Source organism: Bombus terrestris, chromosome 11, assembly GCF_910591885.1.
Source record: "Bombus terrestris chromosome 11, iyBomTerr1.2, whole genome shotgun sequence".
NCBI classification, from domain to species: Eukaryota; Metazoa; Arthropoda; class Insecta; order Hymenoptera; family Apidae; genus Bombus; species Bombus terrestris.
Genome location: NC_063279.1, coordinates 14,593,453 through 14,606,719, shown reverse-complemented (window position 1 = coordinate 14,606,719; position 13,267 = coordinate 14,593,453). Strand labels below are relative to the sequence as shown.

Sequence of the window (13,267 nt, the reverse complement as noted above, 5' to 3'; positions counted from 1 at the left end):
ATAACGTATAGAGCTATATAGTATTACGATATAACGTATAGGGCTATATAGTATTACGATATAACGTATAACGATATGTAGTATTACGATATAACGTATAACGTTAGACAATATTGCGATAGAACGTATAACGCTGTATAGCATTACGATATAACGTATAACGTTATATAGTATTACGAGATATATATAGCGCTATATAGTATTACGATATAACGTATAACGTTATATAGTATTATGTTATAACGTATAACGTAATACAATATTAAGATATAACGTATAACGTTATATAGTATTAGGATATAACGTATGACGCTGTATAGCATTACGATATAGCGTATAGCGTTATATACTATTACGATATAATGATATTATAATATTACGATATAACGTTATATAATATTACTATGTAACGTATAACGTTATGTAGTATACCGTTACAACGTGTAACGTTATGGAGTATAACGTTACAACGCATAACGTTATATAGTATTACGATATAACGTCTAACGTTATATAGTATTACGATATAACGTATAACGTAATATACTATTACTATATAACGTATAACGTTATGTAGTATACGGTTACAACGTATAACGTTACATAGTATTACGATATAACGTATAACGTTATATAATATTATGATATAACGTATAACGTTATGTAGTATACCGTTACAACGCATAACGTTATATAGTATTACGATATAACGTATAGAGCTATATAGTATTACGATATAACGTATAGAGCTATATAGTATTACGATATAACGTATAGGGCTATATAGTATTACGATATAACGTATAACGATATGTAGTATTACGATATAACGTATAACGTTAGACAATATTGCGATAGAACGTATAACGCTGTATAGCATTACGATATAACGTATAACGTTATATAGTATTACGATATAACTTATAGCGCTATATAGTATTACGATATAACGTATAACGTTATATAGTATTATGTTATAACGTATAACGTAATACAATATGAAGATATAACGTATAACGTTATATAGTATTAGGATATAACGTATGACGCTGTATAGCATTACGATATAGCGTATAGCGTTATATACTATTACGATATAATGTTATTATAATATTACGATATAACGTTATATAATATTACTATGTAACGTATAACGTTATGTAGTATACCGTTACAACGTGTAACGTTATGTAGTATAACGTTACAACGCATAACGTTATATAGTATTACGATATAACGTCTAACGTTATATAGTATTACGATATAACGTATAACGTAATATACTATTACTATATAACGTATAACGTTATGTAGTATACCGTTACAACGTATAACGTTACATAGTATTACGATATAACGTATAACGTTATATAATATTATGATATAACGTATAACGTTATGTAGTATACCGTTACAACGCATAACGTTATATAGTATTACGATATAACGTATAACGTTATATAACATTACGATATAACGTATAACGTTATGCAGTATGCAGTTACTACGTATAACGTTCTATATTATTACGATATAACGTATAGAGCTATATAGTATTACGATATAACGTATAACGTTATATAGTATTACGATATAACGTATAACGTTATATAATATTACGATGTAACGTATAACGTTCTATAGTATTACGATGTAACGTATATCGTTGTATAGTATTAGGATATAACGCATAACGCTATATAATATTACGATATAACGTATAACGTTCTATAGTATTACGATGTAACGTATAACGTTGTATAGTATTAGGATATAACGCATAACGTTATATAGTATTACTATATAAAGTATAACGTTACGTGGTAGACGGTTACAACGTATAACATTGTATAGTATTAGGATATAACGCATAACGTAATATAGTATTACTATATAAAGTATAACGTTACGTGGTAGACGGTTACAACGTATAACGTTATATAATATTACGATACAACGTATAACGTTCCATAGTATTACGATATAACGTATAACGTTGTATAGTATTAGGATATAACGCATAACGTTATATAGTATTACTATATAAAGTATAACGTTACGTAGTAGACGGTTACAACGTATAACGTTATATAGTATTACGATATAACGTATAACGCTATATGGTATTACGATATAACGTATAACGCTATACTATTACGATATAACGTATAACGTTGTATAGTATTACGACATAACGTATAACGTTATATAGTATTACGATATAACATATTACGTCATATAATATTACGATATTACGTATAACGTTATGTAGTATACAGTTACAACGTATAACGTTATATAGTATTACAATATTACGTATAACGCTGTATAGCATTACGATATAACGTATAACGTTATATAATATTCCGATATAAAGTATAACGTTATGTTGTATACCGTTACAACGTATAACGTTACATAGTATTACGATATAACGCATAACGTTATGTAGTATACAGTTACAACGTATAACGTTATATAGTATTACAATATAACGTATAACGTTATATCACATTACGATATAACGTATAACGTTATATCACATTACGATATAACAAATAACGTTATGTAGTATACAGTTACAACGTATAACGTTACATAGTATTACGATATAACGCATAACGTTATGTAGTATACAGTTACAACGTATAACGTTATATAGTATTACAATATAACGTATAACGTTATATCACATTACGATATAACGTATAACGTTATATCACATTACGATATAACGTATAACGTTATATAATATTCCGATATAAAGTATAACGTTATGTTGTATACCGTTACAACGTATAACGTTACATAGTATTACGATATAACGCATAACGTTATGTAGTATACAGTTACAACGTATAACGTTATATAGTATTACAATATAACGTATAACGTTATATCACATTACGATATAACGTATAACGTTATATCACATTTCGATATAACGTATAACGTTATGTAGTATACAGTTACAACGTATAACCTTACGAAGTATTACAATATAACGTATAACGTTATATAACATTACGATATAACGCATAACGTTATATAGTATTACAATATAACGTATAACGTTATATCACATTACGATATAACGTATAACGTTATATCACATTACGATATAACGTATAACGTTACATAGTATTAAGACATAACGTATGACCCTATACTATTTCGATATAACGTATAATGTTATATAGTATTACGATACAACGTATAACGTTATATACTGTTACGACATAACGTATAACGTTCTGTTGCCACGATAGATAAATACATAGTCATCGTCATCGTAACTTCTTCTTCCTTATACATATTTCTATCAAAATTCAAAGAAATATTAATGTGCATAACTTGTTATAACATACTGAAGCAACTATACTCACTCAAATATAGTTATCAAAACAGGTTTAATAAGTTTTGCACTTTGCCGAGGTGAAGCACATAAACACATTTCAAACACTGTCATTATCATTACAACTCCTTCCGAGTTCAAATCTCCTAAAAGTGGCCTAAGTGTTTCGATTATAATCGCTCCTCTTTGACTTAAAAATTCTTGGGGACTTAATATTACATATGCTTGAACTATATACAAACATAATTTTAAATGTTCAAATGATTTTTCTGAAAAATATAAAGATCATCAAGTTTTCCGCATGTTTATAAGAATCATAGTCAAATAGAATTATTTACTAACCTAATACAGCAGGCAAATTTTTAGTCAGTTCCGTTATAGCCAATGTTGGCGCAGCTGCATTTTGCAGTAAAGCTAACCGTAATCGCAAGCCATCTTCTAACAAATAAACGTGACAATTTTGATTGACGTCACAACTTAATGCAATAACACATACTACTAGTGGTTCTATAAGGACGCTTTCAGAACCTAAAGCCTAAAAAATAATTCAAATATTATCTATTATTTAAAATTTTTAATAAAATCATTGAGTTATATATTTGATTTATCAATATCAAAATTAATAATTTGATTTATATTAATATAGTTTAATTCATTAAACAATATAAAAAATATGTACCTTTTCCAGATGTACAAGTGTTGAAATTATAGCACATCTTAGCATATTATGTTCTTCACATTCTTGCCAAAGTGCTGGCAAATATGAACTGAGGGCTCCAACAAGTGGGTTTATTTCACTACCAGCATGTTCAATCATAAATGATAACACGTATAACACATACATCTGAAAATTATTTAAAATATGTTTTTGCGAACTACAACAATATTTTAAAAGTAACATATAACAGTATATACATACATACCTTGGTATCACATTCTTTTACTTCTTTTAGGAGCGAAAATAATAAAGAGAATGCTGGTTCTAAATATGGCGAGAATTCTTCCGGATTAAATTGAAAATCATCTATCGCAAGTTTTAAAGCATCGCTTGCTGCTAAGCGAACACCCAGATCTTCTTCAGGACTCAAAACTTCAACCATAAGTTTGTATAATTCTGGTCTTAACTCTGTACTTAACTTAACAGCTGCAATTTTATTACAATACAAGATTATTACATAATAAATCCTACTTGTTTAAAAAGCTGCACTTTACTTACTTGTCCAGCGCCCAATAAGCCAACATACTCGTCTTCTAATAATTCTATAATTGTTACTTCGAATTTTCAACTCTTCTTTTAAGGTAGTTGAAAACCATTGATCAAAATTTACCTAGTAAATAGAAGCGTGATAAACTGGATGACTGACTATTTACACTGATTTTTTTGTGATATTTTGTTCTTACCTCATCGTATAAATCAAATGCAGCCAAACCAACTGCATTATATACTGCATCTTTTACTAGAATAGCATGCAAATTATTCGGGTCAACTGGTTGATGATGTCTTTGCATTAATTCAACTAAAACTGGTACAAGAACTTCTCCAAAATGATGGAAAATTACTACAAACAGACACTCCGTACAAGGCTAAAGAAAATAAAATATTAATTATAAAGTAAATAAAAATGTATAATTTTACAATTATAATACATTTATAAATATTTGTAAATAGTTGGCTATAAAATATTTACCCTTAAGCTATATTTCCATGATTCACCGCCATCATCGACAACTGAAAACAGTATAAATAAGAAATATAAAACATTCTACATACATATATATATGTACGTACAATGTTTATATATATACATAATATATATATATATGTATGTATGTATACAAATATTTACCAAAACTTTCTGGATTTGTATCCCATAATTCCAATTCAGCAGGTGTTAAAAGAAAATAATGTGTTACCAGCCTTGAACAAATTTCTGCTAATGTTTCAGGTGTGAAAAATTCTTGTCTCAATTGATTTGCTCTCAACGTTAAAGGATTTTTCGTATCTGTATTAACAAATTTTCAAGCTTAATAAATCACACCCATAAATTTACAAAATACCATTATCCATCATATATACCTTTGAGAACTTTAGCTGGTTTATAGTATGTAGATAATAAAATGCCTTTCATTAAATTTAAACACTGTATAACAAATCTTTCAAAAGCTAGGGCTTGACCAGCTTCAGTGAAACAATAAAAAACAGAAAATTCTAATGATGTTGGTATTAGTTCTACATAGCAAAATGGATGCATTTCTAATACTCCTATTAATACTTTAGTTAAATGAATTATAAATTTATCGCATACTTCCATCTGTATACCTCTTGAAATTAATGTCTTTCCTAGAATTATATAAAAATCATTATTAAGAGAGACAAATATATAACTGATATTAAGGGTAGTATCAGAGGAGAAATATACTAACGACATTCAAGACAAGTTCTTGCACGTTCAAAAACAATTTCCAAGAATGACATAGCATCATGGGATTCTGAAGGTTTATTAAACCCATTTACAATAAGTGTTCTAAGAATTCTCAATAGAAGTAACGCTTTTTCCAAAGCTTCCTGTATCTGATTTGTGTCTGCCCCATTTGATGCCATTATAAGAAAAGATTCTGTGTAAGTATTCCACACATTCAGAATAAAACTGAACACACTACTGGTTAATTCTTGGAAGAGTCGTCTGTCAGGAACTAAACGTTTAGAGGCTAAACACTTAACAACATGATGTAATATTAACAGTGCCCGATGCTGGGCCAAAGGATTTTGTCCTCTTATAACATCCAATAAGGTTGGAATTAATGACCGCCATTCTCTAGGCCAATCATATCTGCACAACATTATTTCGTTTAACTTATTTTATGAATCAGAGAGAAAAATAAACGCAAATTATTTAATCAATATCAATTACCTTGCAATTTTAGCAATGAGAGCTGCCAATTGGATAGCTAACTGATTTACAGGTTCTTCAAAGTTTACTATTAAACGTTGTCTAAGAAATTCCTTTTCGTCATCTGCAATTCCACTGTAGTAATAATGCATGTTATTTATTAATTAATTTACATTAAGATGTTAATACTATTAGCCAAATTTGATTGCGTTAAAGAATACTTACTTTGGAGCATTTTTTCTCCAATATTTATCAACACCATTTTTGAAACATAAAATAGCCATCCATCTAATATTGATACTCAAGGAATGATTAGAAAACACATTCTGAAATAATTATTAATATTTTACTCACAATATAATAATTAGACTTTCGTTAGTAATGAAAATAAATAACCTAAAATAATCTTACGTACATAAGCAAATAGTATATGCTTATATATGCTAGTTAAAATAAAAATGATCAGGAATAAATTTTTGCCTCCTTACAATCTAATCAAATTTATTTTACATTTATTCATGCAACTTACATATAACGCAGTGTAGAATCCCCTTTCAGTTTCCCATTGTTTTAGAGTTTGTTCAGCTGGTTTCAAAATAGTGGGATCCTGACTACCCGCTTGTTGAAGGACTTCTATCACTGCGACATCCATCTTCCTACAAAAAATTAATATATTCAATGTTTTACATTAAATTCAAATAGCTCATTGTTATTTGTTTTCCTCTGAAAAGATCGACTAAACTTAACTTTTTTCGGAAATATCTATGTATTAAATCAATACATGACGAAAATCATCAAAGACACTCTACATCAAAATGTCACACACGCCCGCAAGTCGGCATTTCAGAACGCTGCCCCCCTCCTGCTTTCGTCTCTTTCTACAAAATGACAGTTATTGTTATAGTGTAAACCACCTTATTACTCGTAAAACGCGATTCTAGTCTAGATTTATTTATCCATTATTCATATATCGTATAAGGTATGATCAACCTATTATGATAATGTTATTTACTCATGTATTTAAGCAAAAATTCTAATATTTCCAAAGAGCTATCCCAGAACTAAAAACTAGTTCTTTCTAATAGACAACAGTATAAATAATACTGTTGATAGAATATGTTTCAATATTTACTTATCTTTTAAAGATAAAGAAACAATAATGTTTCTTCTTGCGTTTATATATTTTCTATATAATAAAATATGTACATATACATTAGTGATTTGAAATATTTGAAAGAAATGTTATTAATTTTCTTCACATCTGTTTGTCAGAGAAATGTAATTCGTTGATGAATTAATTTACTACTAAAAATTTAAGCTATAATTTCTATGAAAACATAAGTATCAATATGATTTGTTTACAGATTTATAAGGAGTTTGTTTATTGCTATTTTCGCTTTAAAATTTCATTGGACTTAAACCGGATATCCGGTGCACGCACTCTACTACGCATTCAGTGTCCGCTTGTGCGATATACGGTCTTTCTGTTTATAGCTCGCTGCATTGCTTGATACTTCTCACAATGAAGGTACGTATCCAATAATAATTTCAAAATCTAACAAATATTACAAACAGTTACTATAAAAATTTATATATTGAAATGCTATAAGTAATTTTAGATATATATAATTTATGAAACATTCGTTTATCTGTATACCTAACCAATGTTAAAATAAGACTTATTTCATTTATCTTCGGCATAAGTAGCATGAAGCAAGTCATATCCAAATGTAGAATACTTAACCCCTTATCCTACAATATCGTGCGAGAGATATGGTACGTCGATCGGGCCAAATATAAATAACACGTGTGAGAGACATGGTAAGTCATTCGGACCAAAAGTAAATAATACGTGTGAGAGACGTGGTACGTTCTTGGGGCTACACGCGACAAATACTTACTAATTTTCTTGGCCGCATTCGGATATGCAAATATATTTTCTTGAAAAATATTAGAAATTTATTCTCAAAAATAACTTCAAAAAGAATATTAAGCGTTGTTGGGAACATTGTAAATTCAGCTAACATTGCAAAAAGTGATTTGATAGATATTTTAAATAGTGATAGTGACAGTAGTGATATTTCACTTCCTGTACGAAAACGTTGTAAGCGACTGATTATTGAAGATGATACCGACGATGAAGACCACAGTAATCATCAACAATCAGCTATGGATTTGGAAAGAAGAGACTAATGATCCAAAAATCTGGAATTATACAGAAAATCCTGGCATAAAAGTGGCAATTTTGAGTCAGTTAGGTGAAAACAAAAAAGAATTAGACTTTTTTAATATAATATTTGATAATATATTTTGGGAAAATATTGTCATGGAGACGAATCGATACGCAAACCAAATAATGAACAATGAAAATAAAAGACTAAAAATAGATAAAACTTGGTTTCCTATAGACTGTGGTGAAATCAAAATATATTTTGCACTATGTATAATAATGGCTGAAGTTAAAAAACCAACAATTCAAATGAATTGGTCTAAGAAAGCAGTTATAAAAACTCCAATTTTCTGAAAAACAATGCGGTTCAAAAGATTTCTGCAAATAACTAAATGTTTGCATTTTGCAGATAACAATTTGGCTAACAATACAGATAAATTATGTAAAATAAAACCTGTGATAAACTTTTTGAATCAAAGATTTAAAGAAGTATATACAATGCAAGAGAACATTACTATCAATGAATCATTGATGAAATATAAGGGACGCTTATCCTATAAACAATTTAATCCATCAGAAGGGGTAAGATTTGGTATAAAATTTTATAAATTATGTGAGTCAAAATCAGGTTATTGCTATGACCTTAAAATATACACTGGTAGTGATAAAATAAATTCTGGTAACAGTGCATTTGAAAGTGTTGTCAAAGAGCTATCACAGTCAATATTACATAAAGGACATACTTTATATTTAAACAATTGTTCTCCAAAACTGTGTAAAACTTTAATTAACAATAAAACTAATGTTGTTGGAACAGTGCACTGGAACAGAAATAATATGCCAAAAGATTTTTATAAAGTAAAATTAAAAATGGGTGAATATATAATGAGAAGCTGCAATGGAATAATGGCATTAAAATGGAAGGATATACGAGACATTTATATTCTTTCTTCAAAACACAAAATAGCAGAATGATAGGAATTGACCGGCAAGACCGAATGCTAGCATGCTTCCCTGTGATGAGGAAATGTATGAAAGGATACCGAAAAGTTTTCTTTTACCGCTTTGATATTGCTCTGTTTAACTCGTACATTTTATTCAACAAAATAAATACTCACAAAAAACAGACTTATGCTGAATATAGAATTGAAATAGCCCAATCATTACTAAAAAAATGTACCATTACCAGAATATATACGAAAAGGACGATTATCGAATGGAGATTTACCAAAGAGACTGCATGGAAAACATTGGGGTCATTTTCCCAAGCATATAGATCCAACACCATCGAAATCAAAGCCACCAAGAGCTTGTAAAGCATGCACAAAACATAAAAAACGTAGTGAAACAACGTGGGAGTGCAAAAGATGTAAAGTTGCATTACATGTACCAATACGCTTTGAAAGATATCACACGATTGAAGATTATTAAATTTTTGTAAATTTTTTCAAGACGTTCATAATTTAAAATATGTTTTTTTAGAAATTGTAATAAAAATGTTATTGATTTATTAGATTTATTATTGACTTCAAGATAATAAATCTTACTTGTTCAATGATCAGTTGGTAGTATTTATTTATCAAACATCCTGCAAAGTAAAATTAATTGTGCCTGTACACATGCATTTACAAAAAGACACGAACACTCAGCCAAATCATAAATTGGTTTGACATGTGACTGATCTTGTTGTTTATGGCACACACTATTGGAACTTAAATCATAAGGCAAGAGGCTAAATTTTCTTCATATAGAGCATTAAGATTTACAATTTTCATTATTATACTACGAAAGTACCTCATTAAAATGTCTTAGACGTTTAACCTATATTTCACTCTACAAGTATAAACAGCCGACCTTTGTGAATATATTTTATGGCTATTATCAAGCAAAAAATGCTTCATAAGTATAAATCAATTGAAGCCTTATTACAAGGTGCTGTATCTACTGTTATTTTATAGCATAGTGATAACGAGTTTCTTACTAGTCCCCTTGTATTTTGAATTTTTGTTTTAACTTTTTAATAAAGCTTTATATGGCTATGTATATATAACATTTTTGTTTGATTACGTACATTAAATAAACTGGCAAAAGCTGATAAATCTTTGCATATGCTGTATAATATTTGTGTTTTTTAGTTGAACGTATCGTATCCTGCAACAGGATGTCAAAAACTGTTTGAAATCTCCGATGAACATAAGCTGAGAATTTTTTATGAAAAGCGTATGGGCGCAGAAGTAGAGGCTGATGCTCTCGGTAACGAATGGAAGGGATATGTCGTTCGTATCTCCGGCGGCAATGATAAACAAGGATTTCCTATGAAACAGGGCGTTCTGACTAATGGTAACACAAGCATTTTTTATTCTAATTTCGTTTGATTTTAATTTTTTAAAAATTCCTGTAACTAGGGCGCGTACGTTTATTGCTCTCAAAAGGACATTCATGCTACAGACCTAGACGTGATGGTGAGCGTAAACGTAAATCTGTCCGTGGATGCATAGTCGATTCCAACCTTTCAGTACTCGCTCTCGTCATTGTCAAAAAAGGAGAAAAGGTATTAATTTGACTGTACTTTCTATCTATTATCCATGTTTCAGGGTGTATCTTAGAATTGTCTTATTATCTTATGATACTATCGTAAACATGGAAGATTAACTATAGTGTTTTGATTTGGGAGACTGTGTTATGTAATTTATACTTTTTCTCAGTGTATAAGCGATACACTAAAAGTCAACATATCTGTGGATGTAATGATCAGTGAGTTAAGTTATTAACACGTTCACGCCGGCGCGTATCACCGGTGGCTCGCGCTTGAGTCTCGCATCAGGCAGCGTACACTTGACTCACACTTGAATGTTCTATCAGATGGTGCGTACCATCAAAAATGTAGTTCGTTTAGTAACTAGAAAAAATCGCAATTTGAAATATTTGAAAATTTAAATGGAAATTTGACGTCTATTAAATGAAAAAGAAGTAGGATTTATTTTATTTCATCTCAATATTATAAACATACAAAACAAAAATTCGATAGTAAACACAGCAATTCAATATTATAATTACCTTACCTTAATTGTTTATTTATTTCTATTTGCAATTTTTAAACGCACTTGAAACAAAGTGCTGGCTGGCTCTCACAATGATTGCAGTATATCGTAATTTTTTTAGTTTTTTTTCATGGCATAATCTCTAATTTTTTTTATATAAGCATTTATAACGTTCCTTACTTCTTTTTCTTGACTTTCTTACAGATCCTTTATGTGAATGGAGAAAATGTGAACATTTTGTGAAGGTATTTGCTTTTCAATAGCCATTTCTGCAATGTGGTGATTATTGGTCAAAGATGAACAATAATTTTTTCTCTAAATTGCAAAATATTAATATCTTTATTACATTATCTTTGATATATGTACCACGGAATTATGAGTCAAGTCCCTCATATTAATTGTATAATAATTTTTTTGTACCATTTAACGGTTTTCCGTAAATAACTACAGTACGATGTCATTTGATAGGATAAGTCATCACCCCTTTTTGCATCGTTATAAAAAAATATCAGACTTTACTTCATCATTTTTTCCTTGAATAATTGTACACATGTGATTCTTGGAAGTAGTAAACATATAAACTGGTCTTTTGTCAATCCATTTAAAAAATTTAACTCTGCTACGATTTTCAAAACTCACAATGTGGCCCCGTTTTTGTTTTTGTATCGTTTGTGGCGGTAAACATTTTTTGTTTATTTTTACAGTACCACAAATAAATGTTTTTTTCTGCCAAAGTTTTTTTCTTCAACCAAGGGCACACTCGTATAACAGCTATCTATGAATTGCATGTGGCCTTCAAATAATAATCCATACGAGTGCTGCCCCACGGCGAGAAATACAAATTGCAACGCCCACGTGAACGTGTTAAAGAACATTTTTAATGCTAAGAAGCATTTAATGTATAAGTTGATTAAATTCTTACAGGATATCCCGGATTTAACTGACAGGGAAGTCCCACGCCGTTTAGGACCCAAGAGAGCGAGCAAAATTCGCAAACTATTTAACTTATCGAAGGAAGATGATGTCCGTCGATTCGTTGTGAAACGACCAATTCAAAAAGAGGGCAAACCACAGCGGTCGAAAGCCCCTAAAATTCAACGTCTTATTACCCCACTTACACTCCAGGTTTGTACATATATGTATCTATATTTATATTGTTGTTTTGTTTCAGTTAAAATTTTCCAAAAGTATGGAGTTTATAGTAAAATAAAAATATGTTTATATAGAGAAAGAGGCATAGACTGGCTCTAAAGACGAAGCGTTGCTTGGCTCGCAAGCAACAAGCAGCAGAATATGCGAAGCTGTTAGCACAACGGCAAAAGGAAGCTAAGAATAGACATCAAGAAGAACTAAAGCGAAGACGTAGTGCTTCTATACGAGATTCCAAATCGGGCAGTCAGTCTGCACCCGCCATTCAAAAGTAAAAGACTGCAATGATACCGTCCAATACAATATGAAACTAACAAATTGTGTACAAATATGTTGTATATAAACCTATTAAATATTAGCTGTATATAAGCCTAATAAATATTTATATTTTTTTTGTAATATCTTGTCTTTTTGTAATATCACTTACATGTTCCATATTCGTAATGTTCATATATACACTATTATACTCGTCTAAATTTATACAGCATATACGTAAGGTAGAAGCTTATCATTTTAAGCAATTAGTAATTTTTAAAGTTTCTGAAATGATTAAGGTGGAATTATAGAGGTCATCATCAACATCAATGGTTATTTTAATATTATTCTTAATTAGTATTGTAGAGGTGGTATATGTCGTCCGTGATAGTAGTAATTGCCGGCT

At 29.7% G+C, this 13,267-nt stretch overlaps 2 protein-coding genes across 3 annotated transcripts in view; one reads left to right on the top strand and one right to left on the bottom strand.

Moving 5' to 3' along the window:
- Window positions 1-7,194, bottom strand: part of LOC125385926 (importin-11-like) — a 104,048-nt gene extending 96,854 nt beyond the window's left edge. The window contains exons 1-15 of the mRNA XM_048409956.1: window positions 6,994-7,194; window positions 6,776-6,902; window positions 6,472-6,572; window positions 6,268-6,381; window positions 5,780-6,186; window positions 5,433-5,696; window positions 5,203-5,358; window positions 5,044-5,084; window positions 4,757-4,939; window positions 4,572-4,683; window positions 4,279-4,499; window positions 4,035-4,199; window positions 3,698-3,890; window positions 3,387-3,624; window positions 3,265-3,319 (exon numbers count right to left, since the gene is read on the bottom strand). Coding sequence (XP_048265913.1) covers window positions 3,265-3,319; window positions 3,387-3,624; window positions 3,698-3,890; window positions 4,035-4,199; window positions 4,279-4,499; window positions 4,572-4,683; window positions 4,757-4,939; window positions 5,044-5,084; window positions 5,203-5,358; window positions 5,433-5,696; window positions 5,780-6,186; window positions 6,268-6,381; window positions 6,472-6,572; window positions 6,776-6,898 — 2,373 coding nt within the window. The 5' untranslated portion in view covers window positions 6,899-6,902; window positions 6,994-7,194. The remainder of the gene's footprint in view (window positions 1-3,264; window positions 3,320-3,386; window positions 3,625-3,697; window positions 3,891-4,034; window positions 4,200-4,278; window positions 4,500-4,571; window positions 4,684-4,756; window positions 4,940-5,043; window positions 5,085-5,202; window positions 5,359-5,432; window positions 5,697-5,779; window positions 6,187-6,267; window positions 6,382-6,471; window positions 6,573-6,775; window positions 6,903-6,993) is intronic.
- A 438-nt stretch (window positions 7,195-7,632) lies between these two features.
- Window positions 7,633-13,005, top strand: LOC125385982 (40S ribosomal protein S6-like). 2 transcript variants are annotated; one of them, XM_048410271.1, is made up of 5 exons: window positions 7,633-7,774; window positions 10,552-10,756; window positions 10,822-10,967; window positions 12,382-12,582; window positions 12,684-13,005. In XM_048410271.1, the coding sequence occupies exons 1-5, from the start codon at window positions 7,769-7,771 to the stop codon at window positions 12,879-12,881; spliced, it is 756 nt and encodes a 251-aa protein (XP_048266228.1). In that variant the 5' UTR covers window positions 7,633-7,768; the 3' UTR covers window positions 12,882-13,005. The 2 variants fall into 2 exon arrangements, with proteins under 2 accessions (XP_048266228.1, XP_048266229.1); XM_048410272.1 differs by lacking the exon at window positions 7,633-7,774 and adding an exon at window positions 7,819-8,067.
- The last annotated feature ends 262 nt before the right edge of the window (window positions 13,006-13,267 follow it).

Excerpts from the sequence above, each read along its gene's own strand:
- LOC125385982 (XM_048410271.1), top strand. Across the intron at positions 10,968-12,381 it reads TTGTCAAAAAAGGAGAAAAG|GATATCCCGGATTTAACTGA; the intron begins GTATTAATTTGA and ends AAATTCTTACAG. Across the intron at positions 12,583-12,683 it reads TTACCCCACTTACACTCCAG|AGAAAGAGGCATAGACTGGC; the intron begins GTTTGTACATAT and ends ATGTTTATATAG.